General features: G+C 40.0%; 2 protein-coding genes across 2 annotated transcripts in view; both read left to right on the top strand.

Annotated features, from left to right (window-relative positions):
- LOC120427089 (uncharacterized) overlaps positions 1–23915 on the top strand; it is a 292743-nt gene that overhangs the window by 8898 nt on the left and 259930 nt on the right. Inside the window, exon 2 of the mRNA XM_039591941.2 lies at positions 18651–18967. Within this exon, the coding sequence (XP_039447875.1) occupies positions 18888–18967 (80 nt within the window). The 5' untranslated portion in view covers positions 18651–18887. The remainder of the gene's footprint in view (positions 1–18650; positions 18968–23915) is intronic.
- Positions 3109–8991, top strand: LOC120426603 (uncharacterized). Its single transcript, XM_039591397.1, has one exon. The coding sequence runs from the start codon at positions 3109–3111 to the stop codon at positions 8989–8991; it is 5883 nt and encodes a 1960-aa protein (XP_039447331.1).

The raw sequence follows: 23915 nt of genomic DNA on the forward strand, positions 1-23915 counted from the left end.
GAATAAAAAATGGTTGGGAATTTTTTGTACGTTTCGATATATTTTTTTTTGAAAATATTTTTGAGTATTTTTCCGAATATACGTAGTTTTGTGAAAATTTGGAATATTTTCAAAAATGTGTGTTATAACTTTTGAAATGTTTGAAAAAATCCCGATTATTTAATACCCATATTGTAAAAACTGAATTCTGAATATTTTTCAGAGAGTAAATTATTTTTATGAAAATTTTGAGTATTTTGAAAAATGAGTTTAATAACTTTCGAAATGTATGAAAAATCTCGATCATTTGATTCCTCATATTGTAAAAAACTGAAAAAGTTTTTTTTTCAAGAAATACCTAGTTTGTGAAAATTTTGAGTATTTAAAAATAAAATACTGCTTTCGAAATAAGTGAAAAAACCCAATCGTTTGATACCTAAATTGTAAAAAAAAATTTGCGAAAAATTTTAAGTATTTTTAAAAAATGTGTGTTACAACTTTCAAAATTTATGATAAAATCCGGATCACTATAGATTATAGTAAAAACAATAATTTTGAGTATTTTTTTCGAGAAACAAACCATTTTCAAAAAAAAAAGGATGCCATTTCAAAAACACTATAATTTTTCGATTTTTGGATGATTTTTCATAGGATTATAGCTATTGTCTCCCATAAAGCCAAAATTCCATAAGCTCTGTGCTTCGGTTAAGCACTGGGTCGTGCTTAACTGAGGCAGCTGAACGAATCATACCCGGGACAGTGCAAAACTGGGGCATGACTGTACTTAAAGTAAAATAATAATTCCATGAATATTGAAATTTTGTTGGTGCCAGAAATATGCCTGTAAATGTTTCAATAGTTTTTTGAAACATTTTGTTTAAAAAAAACTGAAATAGAGCTTGAAATCATAAGTTTAGTTTTTTTTTCTTTGGCAAATCTCCTTTGTCAACCTTGAATTAAGCTGGGGAAAAATTAATAAATTGAGTCCACGTTAGCACAGAAACAGAGGTGATTAAAACAGATTGTTTTTGTGTAAAGTTTAGGTTATAACATACATTTTTAGTATGATATTACATAATAAATCAGTGGGAACTAAAATGAACATCCCGGTTTGTATTTTAAACAAATTTTGATAACTGAAAATAATTTTAATTAAATTTCTCCATTTATTTGTCATGCTCTCAAAACTTTTCAACAAATTCTTGATTAACCCTGTACTGCAATTTTTTATCGATTTTTTTTTTAATTTTTTCCGTTATTCATTTTGAGCAACTTTTGTTTAACGATAAACTTTACTCCTCTGGTTTTATATATTATTTCATTCATTTTTGGTATTTGTTTATTCATTTCCATCGAATGTTTTTTTTTACTTTATTGATTGTTTGAGGTCAATTTACAATCGCTCAAAAAATTTTGCCTATATTGTGTTTGATAATTATTGACTATGTTATATATGTATTTGATAAACGGAAACCATTAGCTTGCAAGTCACAACAAAGTGTGTCAAAACATAATGTGGAGCATAACAAAATTATTGCATGCTAATTTCGACAGAAAAAGCAATAGATAACCAATCGCGATAGCAAAAGTTGACCCCAGAATAAAACTATATCATTGGGAAATTTACTTAAAACAAGTCAAATGATAAATTCGAAGGTTTTAAAAAAAAATCTTTTCATATGCTTTTTTTTATAAATCTTAATTGATTTGAAAATTGATCTTCAGAATTTTTTCAAATATAGTTCTGGTAAATTTTTAAATATTTTCACATTGAAAGTACGAATCATCAGGTTCTTCATAATTTAAATTTGTTTCATTTGCAGACCCAGTTAGAAATTTGTATGATCCAATGTCACCCTTGCTGACGAACCCTATTTTTCCCTAAAAGAACACTGAATCGATATTAAAACCGTTCTCTAATTACAAATCTATGAATATTTTGGAACCTTTTCTCAAATTTGTTAAAACGCTTGTATGGTTGATGGGAAATGGCTTCTTTGGTCATGGAGAATTGCCTCTTAATGATAAAGATGATTGATTAAAATAAGTCTAAATCAGTGTTCCCACGAGCCTAAGCCATCGGCTAGGCTAGATTCATTTTTCTGGTTCAGGTTCACACCACACGTCGGCAAGCATCGTCGGCTCAGGCTCACTGATTGCCATGAGCCATGGTTCATTTGGTTCAAACCAGGCGAGGCTAGCCAAAATGAACCATTGGCTTGAACCAGGCTTGAACCTGGCTTGAACCTGATCAAAGAATGTTAGGCTAAACGCGCGCTTTGATACACCGTAGTATGCTCAAACCGTAACATTCTTACACCGTAACATTGTTACACCGTAACATTGTTACACCGTAACTTTGTTACACCGTAACAGTATTACACCGTAACATTATTACGGTGTAAGGAATGTCACGGTGTAATGATAGCTACGATGCAACGAATGTTGTGGTGTAACCATGTTACGATGTGACAATGTTACGGTGTAATTAATGTTACGGTGTAACAATGTTACGGTGTAACAATGTTACGGTGTAACAATTGTTCGCACCGCTGGGCAGTTGATGAAAAATACTATGCCAGCAAGTGTATCACGCGAGATGAGAGAGAACGCAGAGAAGAACTCGGACGGCCGGAAAGCCGGACCGCGACGAAAACCCATGTAAACCCTAGAAATTGAAAAAGTTGGATCGTCACATTAGCCATTACAAAGTGTAACGTGGTTGCGTAAATTTAGCCGAATTTACCATCATTTCTTTAACTTCCTGGTTCGATCGGTTGATCAGCTTAACCAGATTTCAGCGCGTGTGGGAGTAAAAAGCCACGAAAGAGGGCATAATTTGTCACCAGATTTACCATAATTAAAGCCACTTAGCGACCGTAAGTAGGGTGTAATGGAAATACGACGTGGAATTAATTCGAAACTTTGTTTACTAGAGCGAATTTAACCCGTGAGCAACAAGAGCATTTGTGTGAGGAAAAGGTGATAAAGGGCAAACTATTCATGTGAGTTGAATTATATTTCCATCTAAATCATGCGTAATAAAATCAATATTTTTTAGTTTTAAGCTACTACCAGAAAAGTTGCTGTAAAAATTCAGTTTGTTCTGAGGTCCGAACAATCTTAAAAATGAGCAACCTCACTGGCTATTGCTGCGGGATCTGCAAGGCTGCGGTGGAAAAGGACGGTGATCTGCCCTTCTGCGACCACTGCCAGCAATTCTTCCACTACGAGTGCGCGCAGCTCGAGAAGGGCGTCAAGGACGATTCCTGGAGGTGCCCCAACTGCGCGGCCGAAATGGAAGTCACCCAGGTCATCGTGAAGTTTGACGACCTGGAAAAGACCCTGCTGGAGCTGGAAGCTGAAGCGAAGCGCCAGGAGGAGAGAATCGTCGCGGAACAACAGCTGCACAAACGTCGCCTGGAGCTGCAACAGCAAACACAGCAGCGTCAACAAGAGGCCGAAAGGCAGATGCTGGCCCTTGAGCAGCAGCTCATGGAGCAACAACTCGCTGCCGAGAAGCAGTTCCAGGAACAGCAGAAGAAGAACAAGGAAGATTTCGAGGCCAAGATGGCACAACTAAAGGCCGAGGCAAAGAGTCCTGAAGAAAAGAAGAAAAGGAAAACTAAAACGTCCAAAGGGGACAAAAAGAAGCTCGATGCCTCAGGCACGGCTGGCCCCAGCGGAATCTCAACGCCGCTCCGACATCCGGGAGTTACGATTCCAGAAGTACCCAAACCAAAACCGACTCCGATACCGGCGGACTCAGGTGAAGAGGGTAACGGCAACGAAGGAGACGAGTCCGGCTCGGACACTAGCGGAACGGAGACGGAATCCAGTTCGTCGGATGATGAGCAGGAAAAAGCGGAAGTAGAACCACCCAAGCAGCTACGGGGGCCAACGAAGGCGCAGCTTACTGCCCGCCAGTTCTTGGCCAGAAAACTGCCCGTATTCACTGGACGCTGCGAAGAGTGGCCAATGTTTATAAGCAGCTACGAGACGTCGAACCTGGCCTGCGGATTTTCGAACGTCGAGAACCTCGCCAGACTGCAAGACAGCATTCGGGAGCCAGCGTTGACCAACGTGCGCAGCCTACTGTTGCTGCCCGAGAAGGTCCCGGCGGCGATCGAAACTCTACGCATGCTGTACGGCCGGCCCGAACAGCTGCTCAACACGCTGTTGATCAAGGTACGGAAGGCCGACTCTCCCAGGTCGGATCGTCTGGAGTCGTTCATTTACTTCGGCGTCGTGGTCCAGCAGCTCGTAGACCACCTCGAGGCCACCCACATGAACGATCACCTGGTCAACCCACTGTTGATCCGAGAGCTAGTGGAGAAACTACCCGCCGGGTCGAAACTCGAATGGATTCGGTTCAAGAAGCTGAAGAAGCACGTCTCGCTCCGAACTTTCGCTGACTTCCTATCGGACATCGTGACCGACGCTAGCGAGGCCACACTGTTCACCGAACCGCAGCTGCAACATCAGCCGCAGTCTCGCAGAGACGCCAAACCAAAAGCTGGATCCAGAACGCACGAAAGCTACCTTCACACTCACGCTGCTGCGGAGAATAGCGGAGACACAAACCATGCCGGTGTAAACAACAAAAGACCATGCCGGATTTGTGATCGCACCGACCATCGAGTCCGCAACTGTGAGAAGTTCAAGCAGCTGAAATTGGAGGATCGTTTGGACGCAGTCAAGAAGTGGCAACTCTGCAAGCTGTGCCTGAATGAGCACGGGTCTGCCCGCTGCCGGATGAACTTCAGGTGCAACGTGAGAAACTGCAAGGAGCGGCACAACGCACTTCTGCACATCGATGTCCCTGCAACGGTCGCCAACTGCAACGCTCACGATGTGCGGGCCAGACAGCCGGTGATCTTCAGGATGATTCCGGTCACGCTGTACAACGGTGGCAGATCGGTCAACATTATCGCGTTTCTGGACGAGGGAGCTTCGTACACGTTGGTGGACGAGTCCATCACGAAGTTGCTGAATGTTCGGGGCTCAGTTCAACCGCTGCGCATTATGTGGACTGCTGGAGTTTCAAGGCTGGAGAAACATTCGGAGAACGTCTGTCTGTCGATCTCTGCCAGAGGGGTATCGACTCAGTTCCAGATCAAGAACGCCCACACCGTGAACGAGCTGAAACTTCCGGAACAAACCGTGTGCTTCGCTGACGTCGTCAAGGAGTACAAGCATCTGCACGATCTTCCGGTGGCAGATTACCGCGGCGCGCCGAAGATCTTGATTGGCTTGAAGGATCTCCACCTGTACGCGCCACTCGAATCTCGCATCGGAGGTGCTGGAGAACCAATCGCTGTTAAGTCGAAACTTGGATGGACGATCTACGGCCCCCATGAGAACAACGCGCCAGCAGCTGGATTCGTAGGGCATCATGCTTGTCACCAAGTCTCTAACCAAGACCTGCATGATCTCCTGAAGAACCAGTACCTCCTCGAAGAAACTGGCATCTCCATGGCGCTGCTGCCTGAGTCAGATGAGGACAAGCGAGCCAGGTCGATTCTGGAGTCAACGACGGTGCGGATCGGGGATCGATACGAGACCGGCCTGTTATGGAAAGCGGACGACACAAGTTTCCCCGACAGCTACGTGATGGCGCTGAAAAGGTTGAAATCCCTGGAAAGAAAGCTGCTGAAAAACGACTCGCTGTACGACAACGTGCGACGCCAAATCGTCGAGTATCAACAGAAGGGCTACGCGCACAAGGCCTCCCAGCAAGAACTGGCTGCGTGCGATCCGCGAAAGGTGTGGTACTTGCCGCTGAACGTGGTTACGCACCCCAAGAAGCCGGAGAAAGTACGCCTCGTGTGGGACGCGGCCGCTACTGTGGCGGGAGTCTCGCTCAACAGCCAGCTGCTCAAGGGGCCGGACATGCTGACGTTGCTTCCTTCCGTGATCTTCCGATTCCGTGAACGTCCTGTCGGATTCGGTGGTGATATCAGGGAAATGTATCACCAGCTGCGCATACGAAAGGAGGATACGAACGCCCAGAGGTTCCTGTTCCGGAACGACCCAACGGCCGAGCCTGAGGTGTACATCATGGACGTCGCCACCTTCGGGGCAACTTGCTCGCCGTGTGCCGCGCAGTTTGTGAAAAACAAGAACGCGGAGGAGTTCTCGAAGCAGTATCCCGTGGCGGCGAAGGCAATCGTGGAGAACCATTATGTCGACGACTACTACGACAGCGCGTTGACGGTCGACGAAGCGATTCAGCGGGCGAAGGAGGTCAGACTCATCCACTCGAAAGCGGGCTTCGAGATCCGCAATTGGGTGGCCAGTTCTAGCGAGGTTGTCCGCGCGCTGGGCGAGGAGGAAGCCGATCAGAAAGTTCACCTCAGCCAAAACAAGACGACCGGTTACGAACGGGTGCTGGGCATTGTGTGGAACACGAGCACCGACGAGTTTTTGTTCTCGGCCGAGATGAGAGAGGATCTGGAGCGGTACTTGAAAGGAGAGCTGCGGCCCACGAAGCGGGTTGTGTCGAGCTGCGTAATGAGCCTGTTCGACCCTCAAGGTTTTCTGATCTCGTTCACGATCTTCGGGCGGATTTTGATCCAGGACTTGTGGCGGGCTGGCTGCGATTGGGACAAGGCGGTCGACGACGAAGCCTGGGAGAAATGGAAGCGCTGGGTGAGTCGCCTGCAAGAAGTCGAAGGCGTTCGAATCCCGCGGTACTACTTCCAGGGCGCGCACGATCTGAACTACGAGACGTTGGAGCTTCATGTGTTCTGCGACGCGAGTCAGTGCGCTTACGGTGCTGTCGCCTTCTTCTGGATTATGTCATCGATGGGCCCAATCTGCGCGCTCGTGTCCGGGAAGTCAAAGGTGGCACCGCTGAAGCTGCTCAGCATCCCGCGCTTGGAACTGCAGTCAGATGTGGTCGGCTCGAGACTCATGAACTTCGTGCAGGAGAACCACACCCTCAAGATTGCGGCACGGTTCATCTGGTCAGACTCTGAAGTTGCTTTGTCGTGGATCCATTCTGACCAGCGAAAGTATAAGCAATTCGTTGCCTTTCGCGTCGGCGAAATTCTGACGCTGACCAAGCAGAGCGAGTGGCGGAAGGTGCCATCAAAGCTGAATCTGGCAGACATGCTCACCAAGTGGGACAACAAGCACAGTTTCGGGCCGGACGGGCCATGGTCACGAGCGCCGGAATTCATCGAAGAAGCCAAGAGACTGTGGGCCATCTCAAAGCAGCAGGTGAAGTTGAACACGCCCGAGGAGATGCGAGCGAGTGTGCTGTACCACAGCATCATTGTTACCGAGCAAATCATCGATCCTAAAAACTTTTCTCGCTGGACGGTGATGGTACGATCCGTGGCGTGCCTGGCTCGATTTCGCTCCAATTGTCACAGAAAAGCCCAAGGTTTGCCGATCGAAGCACTTCCCCTTTCGAAGGCGATGAAGGGGCTCGTGAAAAGGACCGTGCCAGTAGTTCCAGTCCCGCTGAAGCGGGAAGAATACCAAATGGCGGAAACATACTTGTGGAGATGGGCGCAAGCGGACTACTTCCCAGACGAGGTGACGACCCTCCTTAAAAACCTCGAACTCCCCGCGGACAAGAAGCTATCCCTGGAGAAGAGCAGCGTGCTGTACAAGCTGACCCCGTTCCTGGATGAGCAGAAAGTGATGCGAGTTGACGGTCGACTTGAGCGAGCTACCATGGTTCCGTTTGAAGTTCGCTTTCCCGTCATCCTGCCCAAAGGCCATCCCGTGACAACGAAGCTGCTGGAGCACTATCACCAGAAGATGGGCCACGCGTACTTCGAGACGGCAATCAACGAGCTTCGGCAGCGTTTCTTCATCCCTAACCTACGAGCCGAGCTGAAGCGGGTGATGACGGCGTGCGTGAAGTGCAAGGTGGAGAAAAGCGTACCGGCAATCCCGAGAATGGCACCACTTCCAGTCCAGCGTGTGACTCCACATCAGCGGGCGTTCAGCTACACCGGGGTCGACTACTTCGGCCCAATAGCAGTGACGGTCGGGCGGCGTTCCGAAAAGCGTTGGGTCAGCCTCTTCACGTGTTTGACCACGCGTGCCATTCATCTGGAAGTCGTACATAGCTTGACCACACAGTCGTGCGTCATGGCTATCAGACGATTCGCTTGCCGGAGAGGAATGCCCATCGAGTTCTTCAGCGACAACGGCACGAACTTCCAGGGCGCGAGTAAGGAGATCGTACGCGTGGACGCGGAATGCAGAGAAGAGTTCACCGACGCCAGAACGAGCTGGAACTTCAACCCACCATCAGCGCCGCACATGGGCGGGGCCTGGGAGAGGCTTGTGAGGTCGGTCAAGGAAGCACTGAAGGCGTTCGACGACGGGAGTAAGCTGACGGACGAAGTGTTGCTGACCAGTTTGGCGGAAGCGGAGGATCTCATCAACACACGTCCGCTGACGTACTTGTCAACCGAAGCAGGATCAACCGAAGCTCTTACGCCCAACCATTTCTTGCGAGGAGTGACGGCCAACGACGGAGCTCAACGCGCTGAATCGACCAGTCCAGCCGAAGCTCTCCGAGACTGCTACAAGCGATCGCAACTCCTTGCTGATTGCTTTTGGAAACGCTGGATTGCGGAGTACCTTCCGACCCTGAACCAACGGACGAAGTGGCACGCGGAGGCGGAGCCTATCGCGTGTGAAGATGTCGTCTACGTCGTGGAAGGCGCTAATCGCGGTAACTGGGTCCGGGGCATCGTGACGGAGGTCTTCAAGGGTGCCGATGGACGCATTCGGCAGGCGTTGGTGAGGACAAGCAGAGGAGAGCTGAAGCGGCCGGTGAGCAAACTGGCGGTGCTAGAAATTCAGGAGCGTAAAACTGGTGCGAAGGAGGCTCCTCCCACCAGAGTTACGGGGCGGGGCAATGTTCGCACCGCTGGGCAGTTGATGAAAAATACTATGCCAGCAAGTGTATCACGCGAGATGAGAGAGAACGCAGAGAAGAACTCGGACGGCCGGAAAGCCGGACCGCGACGAAAACCCATGTAAACCCTAGAAATTGAAAAAGTTGGATCGTCACATTAGCCATTACAAAGTGTAACGTGGTTGCGTAAATTTAGCCGAATTTACCATCATTTCTTTAACTTCCTGGTTCGATCGGTTGATCAGCTTAACCAGATTTCAGCGCGTGTGGGAGTAAAAAGCCACGAAAGAGGGCATAATTTGTCACCAGATTTACCATAATTAAAGCCACTTAGCGACCGTAAGTAGGGTGTAATGGAAATACGACGTGGAATTAATTCGAAACTTTGTTTACTAGAGCGAATTTAACCCGTGAGCAACAAGAGCATTTGTGTGAGGAAAAGGTGATAAAGGGCAAACTATTCATGTGAGTTGAATTATATTTCCATCTAAATCATGCGTAATAAAATCAATATTTTTTAGTTTTAAGCTACTACCAGAAAAGTTGCTGTAAAAATTCAGTTTGTTCTGAGGTCCGAACAACAATGTTACGGTGTAACAATGTTACGGTGTAACAATGTTACGGTGTAACAATGTTACGGTGTAACAATGTTACGGTGTAACAATGTTACGGTGTAACAATGTTACGGTGTAACAATGTTACGGTGTAACAATGTTACGGTGTAACAATGTTACGGTGTAACAATGTTACGGTGTAACAATGTTACGGTGTAACAATGTTACGGTGTAACAATGTTACGGTGTAACAATGTTACGGTGTAACAATGTTACGGTGTAACAATGTTACGGTGTAACAATGTTACGGTGTAACAATGTTACGGTGTAACGAATTTTGTGGTGCAACAATGTTACGGTGTAATCATAATACGGTGTAACAATGTTACGGTGTAACGAATGTTACGGTGTAACGAATGTTACGGTGTAACGAATGATGCGGTGTAACGAATGTTACGGTGTAGTAAATGTTACATTGTAACATTGCTACACTATAAGATTTGTTACACAGTGCATTATTCCTATGGTTTTTATTAGCCTGGTTAGCCTGGCTTAAGCCATGGTTCATGGTTCACTGAACCAGGATTGAACCACAAAGGGAGGCTTAAGCCGAACCAAGTTTATAGGTGAACCTAGCCTAACCGGTTCATTTGGGAACTCTGGTCTAAATATTGATAACAAAATTTACAAATATTTTTCCAGAGCAACTACTTCCTGAACTTCATTCTTTTCGATTTCTTCCTGAACCACTTATCAACTGTTGTTGTTCGTCCTTGAACATGTCAAACCAGAAACACATATTTCTAGTGTGAACAGCGCCTCCAAGACATGTCTTTAATAAATTGGATCTTGTTTTAAAGTTCCTCCTAGGCATCTTGTTGAAGCGCAAAACGTGCTCTCAAATTTGGATCGCGCGATAGTAATCTACGCGCTGCAAAGCTAATCACAGGTCATTTGGCGCCATTGATAAGTGGTTGGCCATCAACGCTTCGACGAGCACCACCCAGTTTTGGACTGACATTTGAAAACGGCGTATTTTTTTAAATTTCAGATTTGTTTTTGTTCTTTACTAAAAGGCAATGCATTGACATTTAAACATGAAAATTTCAGTAAGTTGTAATTGACACTAATGTTTGTTATTCCTTTGAAATTAGTAGGAAAGACAACAACAAAAACTTGTTTATTTTGCAATTTTGCCTCCGCAGTCGCAGATACTCCAGTGCCCGTGGGCACTCCGCAGTGTGTGACAAACGCAACGCAATGCGAAATAATTATGCTCTTCTCTCTGCATGGGAGAGCTTTAGTTGGCTTTTGCGTTGGCATCGCACGTCAGGGGATCGAAAAAAAAGCTTTCATTTAAGTTTGACTTTTACACATGTTTAGGTGAAGGTAGGCACTCGTAATGACGCAAATTATTGCTCGCGGCGAATTGTGACGTTTTCACGTGGGGGACACTTTTTGCGATGAATTGTGAAACTGTGAAGTTTCACTAAATTAATGTTAATGATTGTGAAATTAATCTGCAAAAGAATTAGAATTATGATATTCTTACCCTATGTTCACACTGTATTCAAATTTCAGCCTGACCAAGTGACACAACTCCCTCGTCAAAGTCGCTCTCAAATTTCGTACCAGTTTCCTTGCACATAGTTGCTGACCAAGCCCACACATGCACCCCCACCCATACCCGGTTGCGGTCACGGTTCAATGCCAGAATGTATCACAATTTGCAAACAAATTAAGTGTAATTAAAAGCTCTGCTCATTAGCCTCAACTACGACGACGACGACGACGTCAAGCGACGAAAAGTCTCATTTTTTTTGCTGCATCAACTCTTCAAAAGTCTTCTCTGTGGGTTCTCCGGTTGATTGACCACGCCGCCGTCGTTGTCCGGCAGTCCGTCAAGTGGCCATCGATATGTATGTAGCGGCATGCAACTGCTGCAACATATATGCTGCCACTGAACTGGTGTGTTGTGTATCGTGTTTTGCATCAGAATAAATTAGAAGAGCACGAAACGTTATTGGTCGGTTGCCCCATTCCAAGGAGCGGGCCATTTTTCGCAGCGCACTAAAATGAAAGTGTTTTTTTTTTTTCGTAACGACGATTCCGGTTGGAAAACCCACGTGAAAAGTTAGAAGCGGGTAACCCTTGACTAAATTTCTGAAAATCAGATTTATTTTAAACTCTTGTTTAAACAGAAATGTTTATAACTGACTTGAAAATTAAGTTTGAAAAAAGTCCAATCAATCATTGCTAAGACATTCACGAATTAATCACATAGCTCATAATCGTAACAGACCAGGGCTCGCGATATGTGCCATTATTTTCCAAAACACAGTAGTGCCAATTATTATGTAAACAAACAACGGTTGCGATTTAGCTGCCCAAACTGCCATCGGCAAATTTGTAGAGCTGAACAGCTCTGCACCAAACAAGATAATCATAATCATTGACGGAAAAATGGCACATGCTGAGTTCGAGTCGGGTGATTTTGTCATCACGTCCAAAATCTGGCATGATTTAAACGCTGAGGTTGATGCGTGAAGAGGAAGAGTCGAGACATTTTATCGAACCTCGCAACCCGACTCATTCATATAATTATAATGGTTCATAACTGTCTGGTTTTGGGAAACGACGTTCAAGCCTACAATTTAGGTTGAATGTAGTTTGTTTATTCAAAATTGTTTTAAAACCAAGGTTAAAACACATGACCAGATAATTTATTTACATGTAGCGTGTAGCGTATAGCGTTTACTCCTTTTTATGATTTTTTTTACAAATACAAAAGTTACATGAAAAGTAATATTTATCACAAATTTTAAACAATAATGTACACTATTAATATATTTGAAAGTAAGTAAAGAATACACATTTTTAATCAAAACTTTTTATGCACTTCAAGGATGTAAACGATGAAATTATCGAGGTTCGATAACGATAACAATAGTTCTATCGTTATCGTTATTCCGATAATTCAATCGGCGATAATTTTATCGACGGTAACGGACGTTAACTTATATTTAATATATATCTAAAATTGACTAAAACCAGCCAAATTATGTTGAATTTTCAAGCTTCCTCTTAGTAATTTTTTATTAGTTTCAAAGTATGAGAGTAATTCTCCGCCAACTCACACAGCAGTTGCCCCGACCCCTCTTCGATTTGCGTGAAACTTTGTCCTAAAGGGAAACTTTTGTCCCTGATCACGAATCCGAGGTCCGTTTTATGATATCTCGTGACGGAGGGGCGGTACGGCCCCTTCCATTTTTGAACATGCGAAAAAAGAGTTGTTTTTCAATAATTTGCAGCCTGAAACGGTGATGAGATAGAAATTTGGTGTCAAAGGGACTTTTATGTAAAATTAGACGCCCGATTTGATGGCGTACTCAGAATTCCGAAAAAAAACGTATTTTTCATCGAAAAAACACTAAAAAAGTTTTAAAAATTCTCCCATTTTCCCTTACTTGACTGTAAAATTTTTTGGAACATGTCATTTTATGGGAAATTGAATGTTCTTTTCGAATCTACATTGACCCAGCAGGGTCATTTTTCCATTTAAAACAAAAATTTTCATTTTAAAATTTCGTGTTTTTTCTAACTTTGCAGGGTTATTTTTTAGAGTGTAACAATGTTCTACAAAATTGTAGAACAGATAATTACAAAAATTTTGATATATAGACATAAAGGGTTTGCTTAAAAACATCACGAGTTATCGCGATTTTACGAAAAAAAAGTTTAGAATTTTTTTTGTAATTGTCTGTTCTACAAATTTGTAGAACATTGTTACACTCTAAAAAATAACCCTGCAAAGTCAGAAAAAACACGAAATTTTAAAATGAAAAATTTTGTTCTAAAAGAAAAAATGACCCTTCTGGGTCAATGTAGATTCAAAAAGTACATTAAATTTCCCATAATATGACATGTTCCAAAAAATTTTACAGTCGAGTAACGAAAAATGGGAGAATTTTTAAAACTTATTTAGTGTTTTTTTCGATGAAAAATACATTTTTTCGGAATTCTGAGTACGCCATCAAATCGGGCGTCTAATTTTACATAAAAGTCCCTTTGACACCAAATTTCGTGTGAGTTGGTAGAGAATTACCCATGAATACTTAAAAATCACAAAATACCGTAATTTTTCAAAAGTACTCAAATTTTTATAATTTGCCATATAGGTATCAAACGATGTGACATTTTGCATGCATTTTCACTGTTTAAGAGTTTTTTTGAATTAAATGCACAAATTACCGTATTTTCTCGAAAATACTCAAATTTTTATTATTCGCAATATGGGTATCAAACGATTCGAAATTTTGTATGTAATTTAACTGTTTTAGAGTTTTTTGAATTCAATGCTCAAATTTTCACAAAGTATCTTGTTTTCTCAAAAAAATCTCAAATTTTGATAATTCGCAACATGGGTATCACCGAATTTTTTTCGAAGATACTTAAATTTTTGTAATTCACAATATGAGTATCAAACGATTCGAAATTTTGCATGTATTTTATCTTTTTGAGTTTTTTTAAATGAACTACTCAAATTTCACAAAAATTTCGAAAATACTCAAATTTTTAAAATTCGTTATATGGGTATCGAAAAATTCGAAACGTTACATGCATTTTCACTGTTTCAAGGATTTTTAAAATGAAAAAGCAGATAAAATTTCGCTTCGTTTGATACATATTGCAAATCATGAAAATTTGAGTACAGTCCAGACGATTATCCGAAGCCTCGATTATCCGATGTTTCGATTATCCGAAGTACGATTATCATAAGTTTTGCATAGGACTTCGGATAATCGGATCACGAACAATTTTTTTTATTGTTTTAAATATCAAATTCGAGTGATTTCTTCCGAAGCCTTCGGATAATCAAGACTGGACTGTACTTTCAAAAAAATACTTTTTTTGTGATAATTTAAGTATTTTTCTCCGAGAAAACTCTGAAACAGTGAATATGCATGATAAATTTCGAATCGTTTGTTTGGGTACATATTGCGAATTATGAAAATTTGTGTTTTTTCGAGAAAATACGGAACATTGCGAAAATTTGAGTATTTCATTCAAAAAACTCTAAAACAGTGACAACGTATGCAAAAAATTGCGAATTCTAAAAATTTGAGTATTTTCGAGAAAATGCGGTATTTTGTGAAAAATTTTGTGCTTATGCTTTGAAACTTACTACATTATCAAAAAATATATTTTAAACGAATGCATTGAAAATTTAACATTCATGAATTAAGTCAATTTAAGAAAGATTTTAAAAATTAGTTATCGTCCGATATCGGCGGTAAGATTATCGCCGATAGCATTATCGAAATAACGATATCCCGACGATAACGATAACCATCATAATTATCGTTTGACGATAATATTATCGAAGATTATTTGACCTTGATACATTTGGGTAATTCTCTACCAACTTACACGAAATCGGGAAAAGTTGCCCCGACCCCTTTTCGATTTGCGTGAAACTTTGTCCTAAAGGATAACTTTTGCCACGAATCTCGAATCCGAGGTCCGTTTTTGATATCTCGTGACGGAAGGGCGGTGCGATCCGTATAAATTTTGAACATGTTTTCAAATTCTAAACATGTATTTGTAATTTCTTAAAACATACTTAGAATGGATTTTAAGTCAAGTGTCTGCGTGCTAGGTCAATTCACCAATAAAAAAAATACTTTTTATACAAGTGCCGAAAAGTTTGACTTTTTACCTGAAACATTTTTTGTTTTTTTTTAAAAGCTAGTTTTCATCACTTCAGTACCAAAATACAGCAATTTTTTTAAATTCTTTAGGTCAATACTTCACCCACCATCAGAGATGGCAAATAGCAAAAAACCATCGCCCTCATTCGATTTATTACCTTCCAGTTACAGAATTTACTATAATTTAAACAATTTAACAATTTTGTAGAACATTGTTTTGTTCCAAAAAGAATGCTGTTGACACTAAAGCGTAAACGACGTCAAAAATTGCCACCATCGGCGTCTCTCACTCACGATGGTGAGGGAGTTTTTATTTACGTTCTAATCTCAACAGTATTCAGTTTAGATCAAAACAATGTTCTACAAAGTTATTCATTAGTAAATATATATACCTTCCCTGCCCACCACCCTTCCCAAGTAGCACTCATAACTTGTCGACTGTTGAATAATAGTTAGACAATTGTTTTTGATAAACATACGAGAAAAAATCTGAACATAACTTAAATAACAGTTTGTTTCACTGCTTGTATAACTGACTTGTGTAACTATCGTGTTTTGTGCCACAAAAGTGTTAAAACACAGTCAACTTCACTCTTTTCCAACAAAACACAACATAGGAAAAATTCTCACCTATTTGGAGGGTTCCATCCAATTTGCTGATTTACACTGTTTAAACAACTTATTTTGAAACACCTTCGATAGAAACTTGCTTGCTCACTTCCGTTTGAGGTATTTATCACTTGATTTCAGTCGAAAACGCTATTTATGAGCTGTAATTAAACGTCAAAATCCTGATATGCCATGATGCTGTTCCCTCATCTGCATTGTTTTCCTCGAAAACAGTTTGTTGAATAAGAATAATATTGCACTGTTTGTTTCACTGCTTATCTAACATTTTCATGTGACGGCATCTTCTGAAAAATGGGCGTGGCCAACCATTCTATAAATTACCTTAGGTTTTCTCGCTTTGTTACACAAATGTTATCGTAGAACAGGTTATATAACTGATATTCAACAAACATATTCAACTTGACATTGCGTGTTGTTAGGTGGTGTAAATTTGCACGTGAGGTATTTAGAGTTTCAATAATGTTTATTTATTGTAGATTGCAATAATTTTAATTGTTGACCAATTATTTATAAAAATATCGCCGGTAAAAGCTACAAAAAATATCAGCTTACGGAATTCATGATAGAGAAAACAACAAATTAAAATCACACCAATTTTCAATGTTACTCCGTGGTACGGTAATCGAAATGACAGTTGAAACGGTTTGTTATTACAAAGTTACATAATGAGTTATAAAAACTGACTTGAAACAAACTTATATAACTTTATTTCCAATGACAGCCTTTTCTGGAGTTAAGTTGTATAGCTCACTGCAGTATAACAAAGCTGACAGCAGCCTTCTTATTGACGTTTAGGCCAGCTTGTTTACTATGAAGCCTCGTGGAGAGATGTGGAAGCGCGCCTGGACCTGCCTGGAGATAACAACAAGTCGTCGAAGTCATCGGATAGAATCTTGGGAAAGACGAAGTTCATCAAAAAAATGAAAATCTAAAAGTTCGCCATGAAGAGGGTTTCACATGAATCACAGTTAGAGAGCGCGAAAATATTATTTTTTTTTTTTCATGCAATTTCAATTTTTTTCTAAATAAATCGGGCAGAAACAAGCGTACCAAAATAGTCAGAGATACTATTCATATTGGCTTCGTCGTTGATTGAAATTCTGATAAGAACTGTTTGTTTACATGTAAGTTGGGTAACGGTTAGACAACTGTTTTCAATCTATCTTTCCTTTTCAGTGTGCGCTATGATTTGACAGCACAGCCGTTAACCACTAGAGAGCCTATATGGAGAGGCGAAATGTCACTCTCAGGGTTCCAATCGAGTAACAAGATCATGCAAGAACAAGGTTGGAATTAATTTAAAATAGTTTTGGCAAAAAAACGAAACTTATAACAATTATAAGTACTGTTAAACTGTTGTTGATAATAATCTGGTAGTTTTTGTTATGTTTGTGCTTGTTCGGTATAAGCAAAATGCCAGCTCGAAAGAAAAAATACAAGTTTTTCAACCTTAAATTTGAATGACTTTGGGTGTTTGAAATTTCTCCCAGAACATTTCATTTCCCTATGTAGGTCCCTATTAACCACGCCCCCTTTTTTCGTTGAATCTCTTGTTAGCTAGCACAGTGTTGTCAGATACAATTGTACAACTTACTCTGATAACTCGCATCTTATTCTGGCAAGTTATACAACAGAAAAAAGTGCGCTTTTTCCAATGCACAGGAGTTGTAGAACAAGTTGTGGTAACGAGGCCGTTCGGTTATACAACCAGTTAGGAAATACGTTTATCTGGCAAAGTGTGTTGCTTGGGTTTCAATTTTCGCCAGAAAAATCGGAAAGAAATAATAATGTTTGAAAAACTTGTTAACTATCTAAAGTACACAGTACAAATTTTATGTTGCAAATGTAGTCAGTTGGGTCAGAAGCCTTTTACAATTTTTAGATTTTAGAACTACAGATTTGGAAAAGACGGTAAAGTTTAGGAAAATAAATGCTTTCATGAATTCATTTTCCGATTTTTTTAGTTGGTAAGATTGTTAGATTGCTATACAAATTTTAGAATCAGACTTAGCATTTGAACTTTCCAGAATAATTGTTTTTTAATGCGTTAGACATTTGAAATTTTGCCTCAATATAATTTTGCCAAAGGCATCAAAAATCGATCAAAAAACCCCTTCTTATGTTGGAAATCTGAGAACAAAGCAAAAAATAAATAAACTAAAACTGCTTACTAATTTTGTTTATCTTTTTCTATAATTTCAGATTTTATGGAGATCCATTAATCACTGTTTATCTTGAACCGTTACAAACCTCAACTTCATACGAGCCTAAGCACAATCTCTAATGAGAACTTTAAGTGGTTTTTAGGCTCAAAACACATGTACTAACCTACCACAAACCACTACTAATTGCCAGTGCAGGGTGTCGTTTCGGTGTTTCGCGTGTAATTTTTCATTCACCATCAACCAGCGCCAAATAAGCTCAGTTTGCCTACTTTCCCTGGAGCCAAACGACCATCACACCAAACCACCACACACTATCGTTTCGAGCAGTTTAGTCAAATGTGTTTACCCGCACCAAGTTTTGCTTTTTAACGGTGGCACGTGCCCCTCGAGGGGGGGAAATTAAAATTTTCCACGAAATTAGTAACATTAGTGGCGGCGTCGAAGACGCCAACAGAAGAAAAAGAAGAAGGAAAAGGCAAACGACTGACGAACTGAAAAAGTGGTTGTAATTTTTCAAAAACCTTTTCCGCGCCGCACACACCCCCTCACACGGGCGGCTTGTGAAACGCGATTTTGGCGCGAATTTTTGAGAAGAAATCACGCGCCACGCGGCAGGCACGTGCTGGATTCGATAAAAGTGACGCCCAGTTGATTTCACTTAGGTTTAGGGTTGAGTGAAAAAGTGATTGGTTTTTTTTTTAATTTTATTTTGTTCTTTTTACAGTGAAAGTGAAAGTGTGATTCCTTGTAAGAAAATTCAAAAAAAGTGTTCTGCTCTAAAAAATAGTTCTACAAATCCTTTAAAAATAAAGCAGTGAAGTTCTTCAACAGTGAGTGTGCCATCTGGTCGATAGTGTAGCTGCCCTTTGAGGAACAAGGAAAAGCGGCAAACCGTCTTCTTCGAGTCGTTCAACCGAGTAATAGCAGCTGGTACACCGAGCCTCTCCACCAAGCCATCATCATGGTGATGTCACTGTACCGGACTATTAAAGGCCACACCGGGACCTACAAGCGCAGGAAGAATCGCGTGCTGGAACGAAGGTGAGTAATGTCACTTCCCCGTTGGGGGGCCTTATAATTGATATCTGCGCCCAACGATGACCCTCTGACAGTTCGTCAATCTCCGCGTCCAAGCCCCAACTCGAACTGCGATTCCACAAGAAGTGAAAGTACCTCTTTTGCTCTTTGGTTAGCCTTGCGCCACTAAATACTAGTTTGGCATATCCACCAACCACTTACTCGAAATCGGCAAAACGTCTGGCATGTGTGTGTGTATGTGTTCTTGTACGTGTGCAGTTTGCGAACGGCACTTGCTCGTACTTCGAGTGCGAGTGCTGAGTGATTACTTCTTCGCGCTGTTAGTAGTACACCCGGTACCATGCCGTGGTGGTCGCGGAGAGCCAAAGTGCATGCAGCGAGCGATGCCAAATTGGTGATGACATGACTAATTTGTGCAATTATTTGAGGAATTACTTGGGTCACCTGCGGAATGTGCCATTGAATTTGATGGGTGGCGTGTGAGTGGTGACGGTGGTCTTTTTTTAAGGTTAGTTGGGTGGAATTTTCGGTTTGAAAATCTTAGTTTGTTCAATGTAACTCATTAATGACGGTGAGGTTAATATCGTGGCTGGATATTGAAACATTGTTAGAAAATGAGAGTAAAAATAAATTGGATTCAGAGCTATTTTCTAGAACTATTTTTTTCCAAATCTCAATTTTATTTCCATACATTCCCTATGTGAAAAGAAGCCGTTTTGCATCATAAGTTTTTCCATACAAGGCTTCATACAAATTTGCGGGCTGGTCATGAAAAATGGGCATTTGAATATTCAAAAATCAATATCTAGAGAAGCGATTCTCTGATCGTGTTAGTGCCTTCGGCAAAATGGTTGGTTTTGATTAGGACTCAGCAGAAATATTTTTTATTTACTTCAGTTTCAGGTTTTGTACAATTCTTAAAGGTCTTTATAAGTCCCCTAAAATGTATCATAAATTTTTGAATTTAAAAAGTATGTTTTTTGGGAATTCAATTGAACTAGTGATACGAAGTTCAATAAAAAAATAGTCTGAAGAGATTGAATCATGACCTTCATCTTTGCCGGTTACGAATTTTCGAATATTAACATGTTCATTTTGACCAAACAAAAACTCGTATGGAAAAAAAAGATGCACAATAGCATCTTTTAACATTGGGAATGCATGAACAAAGTTTCATTCAAATACAAAAAATACAAAGAAAAGACGATTTAAGAAGCTAGAGAATTACTGTCAAACAAATCTATGTTTTATGAAAACTCATTGATTTTTCAGAATAGAGATTTTCTAATCAGATTTTATATCACTTTAAAAAATATCTAGAGCTTACTCATTTAAAAAAAGATTGAAAAAAATTGTTAACTTGAAAAAAAAATTACACTTACCTACACTAAAAATATTGTATTTTTTCAAATAATTAGTTTTTGCTGAACAAAAAACAAGTCTTATGACGCTATCAGGTTAAAAATGCCACCATTTGATTGAAAAATACAGACAATTTCGTGCTTAAAGGGCAAACTATGCTGTTCAAATTTTAATACAAACTTCCATTCAAAATTCCATGTACAGTTTTTTTGTATCCTTTTCATTAGTTTAAGCTATTTTAAAACCATTATTTATTAGTGCTATTGTGCTAAAAGCAATCGACTTGATATTGAAGATATATTTTGATTTGACCTAAATTAGCAATCTTTCAACTTGTGGGAATTGTGCTCAGGCTAGTGATGAGCAATGGACTTGAAATTTATAATAAACTTTGTCTTATTAACTAATATAGTATGTATTCGATATAATAAAGTTTTCGATGATTTGCTTCTATTTTTATTGAATTCCGTATCAAAGCAACATTCAACAATCTTGTCTAGCCAAAATGATAAAAAAAAATAATTTGAATTTTCTGTGACATTTTGCTCAGTAAAAATATTTTTTGAAGGTTTTTATCTTGCGTTTCAAAAACTAAAAAAAATATCTATAGGCATTCATTATTTAATCTGTAAAAATATCTTCAAAAACCAAATTAAAATATTATTTTTTAACTTCCACGGGGACCATCCACCCAACTAATCAAATATCGTAAAAATTTAACATGACTGAGACAAAATTTGAAATTTCTAAAAATTAATCCATTCATTTTGAAAAAAAAAAATCTGTGCAATCTTACAAAAAATTATAAAAATAAACTTATTCAATCGTTTAAAACAAATTTTGGTTGAAAAAATGCTTCAAATGTTATAATTTTTTTTATAAGGCCGTTGCAAATATTTTTCAAAGTTTATATTGAAAATCGGACCATTATTTGATGAGATATCGTCATTCGAAAATAGTGGGTTGTTTTGGTGAGAATTAAAAAACTTTAATTTTCATGCATCTTTTTCTTGAAGCGGCTCTATCTCAGCAACCCGAGGTGCAATCTTTAATGTATCTTAGACAATTTTATAGCAAATTTTCTGAACCTTAAACAAATATTTTAAGAAATGGTCACTCATTGTAACTATTTTTAAAAATTGAAAAACTGCAAATATTTCGCTGAAATCAAACTTTCGGTGGCTATATCTTGAAAACGGAGCCTTTTATCAAAAAATCTGTACCGTACTTTCCGATTGCAAATTCAACTTTGCATTAAAAAATAACTTCAAACTTATTTTTGCATAAAACTTCGATTTTTCCAAAATTCACTATTTTTTCAATAATTCATTACTCGGCGTCAAATTTTTTGACCATGTTTCTCTATGGCTCAAAAGTTGCGGATTTTTGTCCAATAAAACATAAAAAAAATCTCGAAAATCAAAAAATACGTATTTTGGGAAATTGAGTTTTAGTGAAAAAAAAGTTCATTAAAAAATCTGCAATTTTTTTTCCCGTGTACCTATTTTTTTCTCAAAAGTCCTCAACAATACCTACAACTTTGCCGAAGATCAGAAAATTTACTCAAAAGTTACAGCTGTTTGAATATTTACATACCATTTTAGTATGGACAGCAGCCAAAATTGTATGGAGACTTGTATGGGTGAACCAATGACACAAAATAGCTTATTTGGTCAAAGTGTCAGCCAAATCAAAAAATACAATTAAAATCCATTTCCGGTGTTGGTAGAGAATTGCTCATATATATTGAATCATCAAAATGTAGGGGGAGAGAGGGTAATATGCACCCCCTCTTTTTATCGGTATTTGGAAGAATTGTCCGGAAAAAAATCATAGAAATTGGAAGCTTATTATTGCTAAACCATGCTGGAAAAATTTGAGCTTCGTAGTATAAAATCAGCTTAAGTTATTTGCAAAACATTAAAATGTTGTGTTTTCATCAAATTTTCATTGAACTTTCATTATGATTTTTTGGCAATATAAAAAGCATTTATTGATATTGTATGTTTTGAGGTAGATAATTTTTGTCATAATCTTCATTATTCTGTAGATGGATCCAAAAACATCAAAACATGCATTTTTAATTAAATTTTCTACAAAAATCGTAGTCGGGGCAAAATGCACCGCTGTGAAACTCCTTTGTAAAAACAGCAGTATCATCTAGTGGTGACTAGTGAAAAGGGCTTTTACCCGGTGCATTTTGCCCCATGTTGTGGTACATTTTAACCCATTGTTGTAGTGCATTTTGCCCCAATGTTGCATATTACCCCCTCTCCCCCTATAATGATAAATGAAACAAGTTAAACCAATAAACCCAAAAAACAGAGTTTGTTTTTTTTGTTAAACCACTTAAAATTGTTTGGAGGCTAAATTTTTACTTTTTATGTTTGATTGGTTCGAGGAGGATAAAAGTAAGTATTTTTTTTTTAATTTTTAATGTTTATTTGCTAATAAATTTAAAATTGTTTTACCGTCAACTGGGTGATTCGGGACAATTAAGGCGAATTATTTGATATTATTTATGAGTTAGAACAGACCATGGACAACACAATCTGTACGTCGGTTTTTAAATTTGAAGCTCTTCAATGCTGTCCCTGTTGCGTCGATTTGATCGCCCTAATTGACGGAACCTTTCAAAACCACAACCACCACCTTCCTAAAATGAGGTATAGTTTTTTGTCAAAATAATTTCTGCCTCTTGATTTTCAGAATGAATAAAAGTAAATAAAACAAAATGCTCAAATTTCGTTGGAATTTTGGAAAGCCCGTCATATTCGTTAGCATAGCGTATAATTTAAATTACATCGCTTTGCCTGCGACGATCGCATGCAAAGCTCTCCGAAACGAAGACAAAAATCCTCCATTTCATGCTGAAACATATTTTTACATCACGATGATAATGACCACCTTTCGGTATGCGCCGGTCGTCCCAGGGTGGTGGTGCCTTGTGGTGTGAGGTAACTAATTCGAAAACATAAAATTTATAATTTTTTTTTAATTCGGCCTGAGCGTGTCCGCGTATGACACCAATCGCGATTGAACTACCAATCAAGTGACGAGCTTTCACGGGCCGCCGTGCTGGTTGATGACAGCGGCACTGAGCACTTCTTCGGGGTCATTGGGTATGCACTTGCCCAAAACTTCGACACCCAAAGTCCCCTGGCCTGACCAGGGTGGGTGATGTAATTTTTCGGACGACACTGGAAAAAAGGAGGGGTCCCCCTCCTAATGGACAGACACACGGCTAAAAACGCATCATCAAGGCGCGAGATTACGCAGATGACCGGGCCTCGGATATTCGTACTCTGTGATCAGGAGGCCAAGCCGCGCGACTGGTTTTACCAAATCGTCAAATTGCGTAACATCACACACAGCCAACGCCTGAACGGTGTGCCGTTAAATTTGCTGATTTGACACGAACTAGCCGAACGATTTTGAAATTCTTTCATTCGCGCAAAATTTGAAAGTTCGATTAACAAATACAACGCCGCTTTCTGATTCATAACTCGCGAGAACATAAATTTCGACTCGATTGACACACACCCCCTACCGGGCAGGGGGGTAACCAATTTGCAACGATTACGAAATG

Source organism: Culex pipiens, chromosome 3 (genome assembly GCF_016801865.2).
Source record: "Culex pipiens pallens isolate TS chromosome 3, TS_CPP_V2, whole genome shotgun sequence".
Lineage (NCBI taxonomy): Eukaryota > Metazoa > Arthropoda > Insecta > Diptera > Culicidae > Culex > Culex pipiens.

Excerpts from the sequence above, each read along its gene's own strand:
- LOC120426603 (XM_039591397.1), top strand. The coding sequence starts at position 3,109 with ATGAGCAACCTCACTGGCTATTGCTGCGGGATCTGCAAGGCTGCGGTG.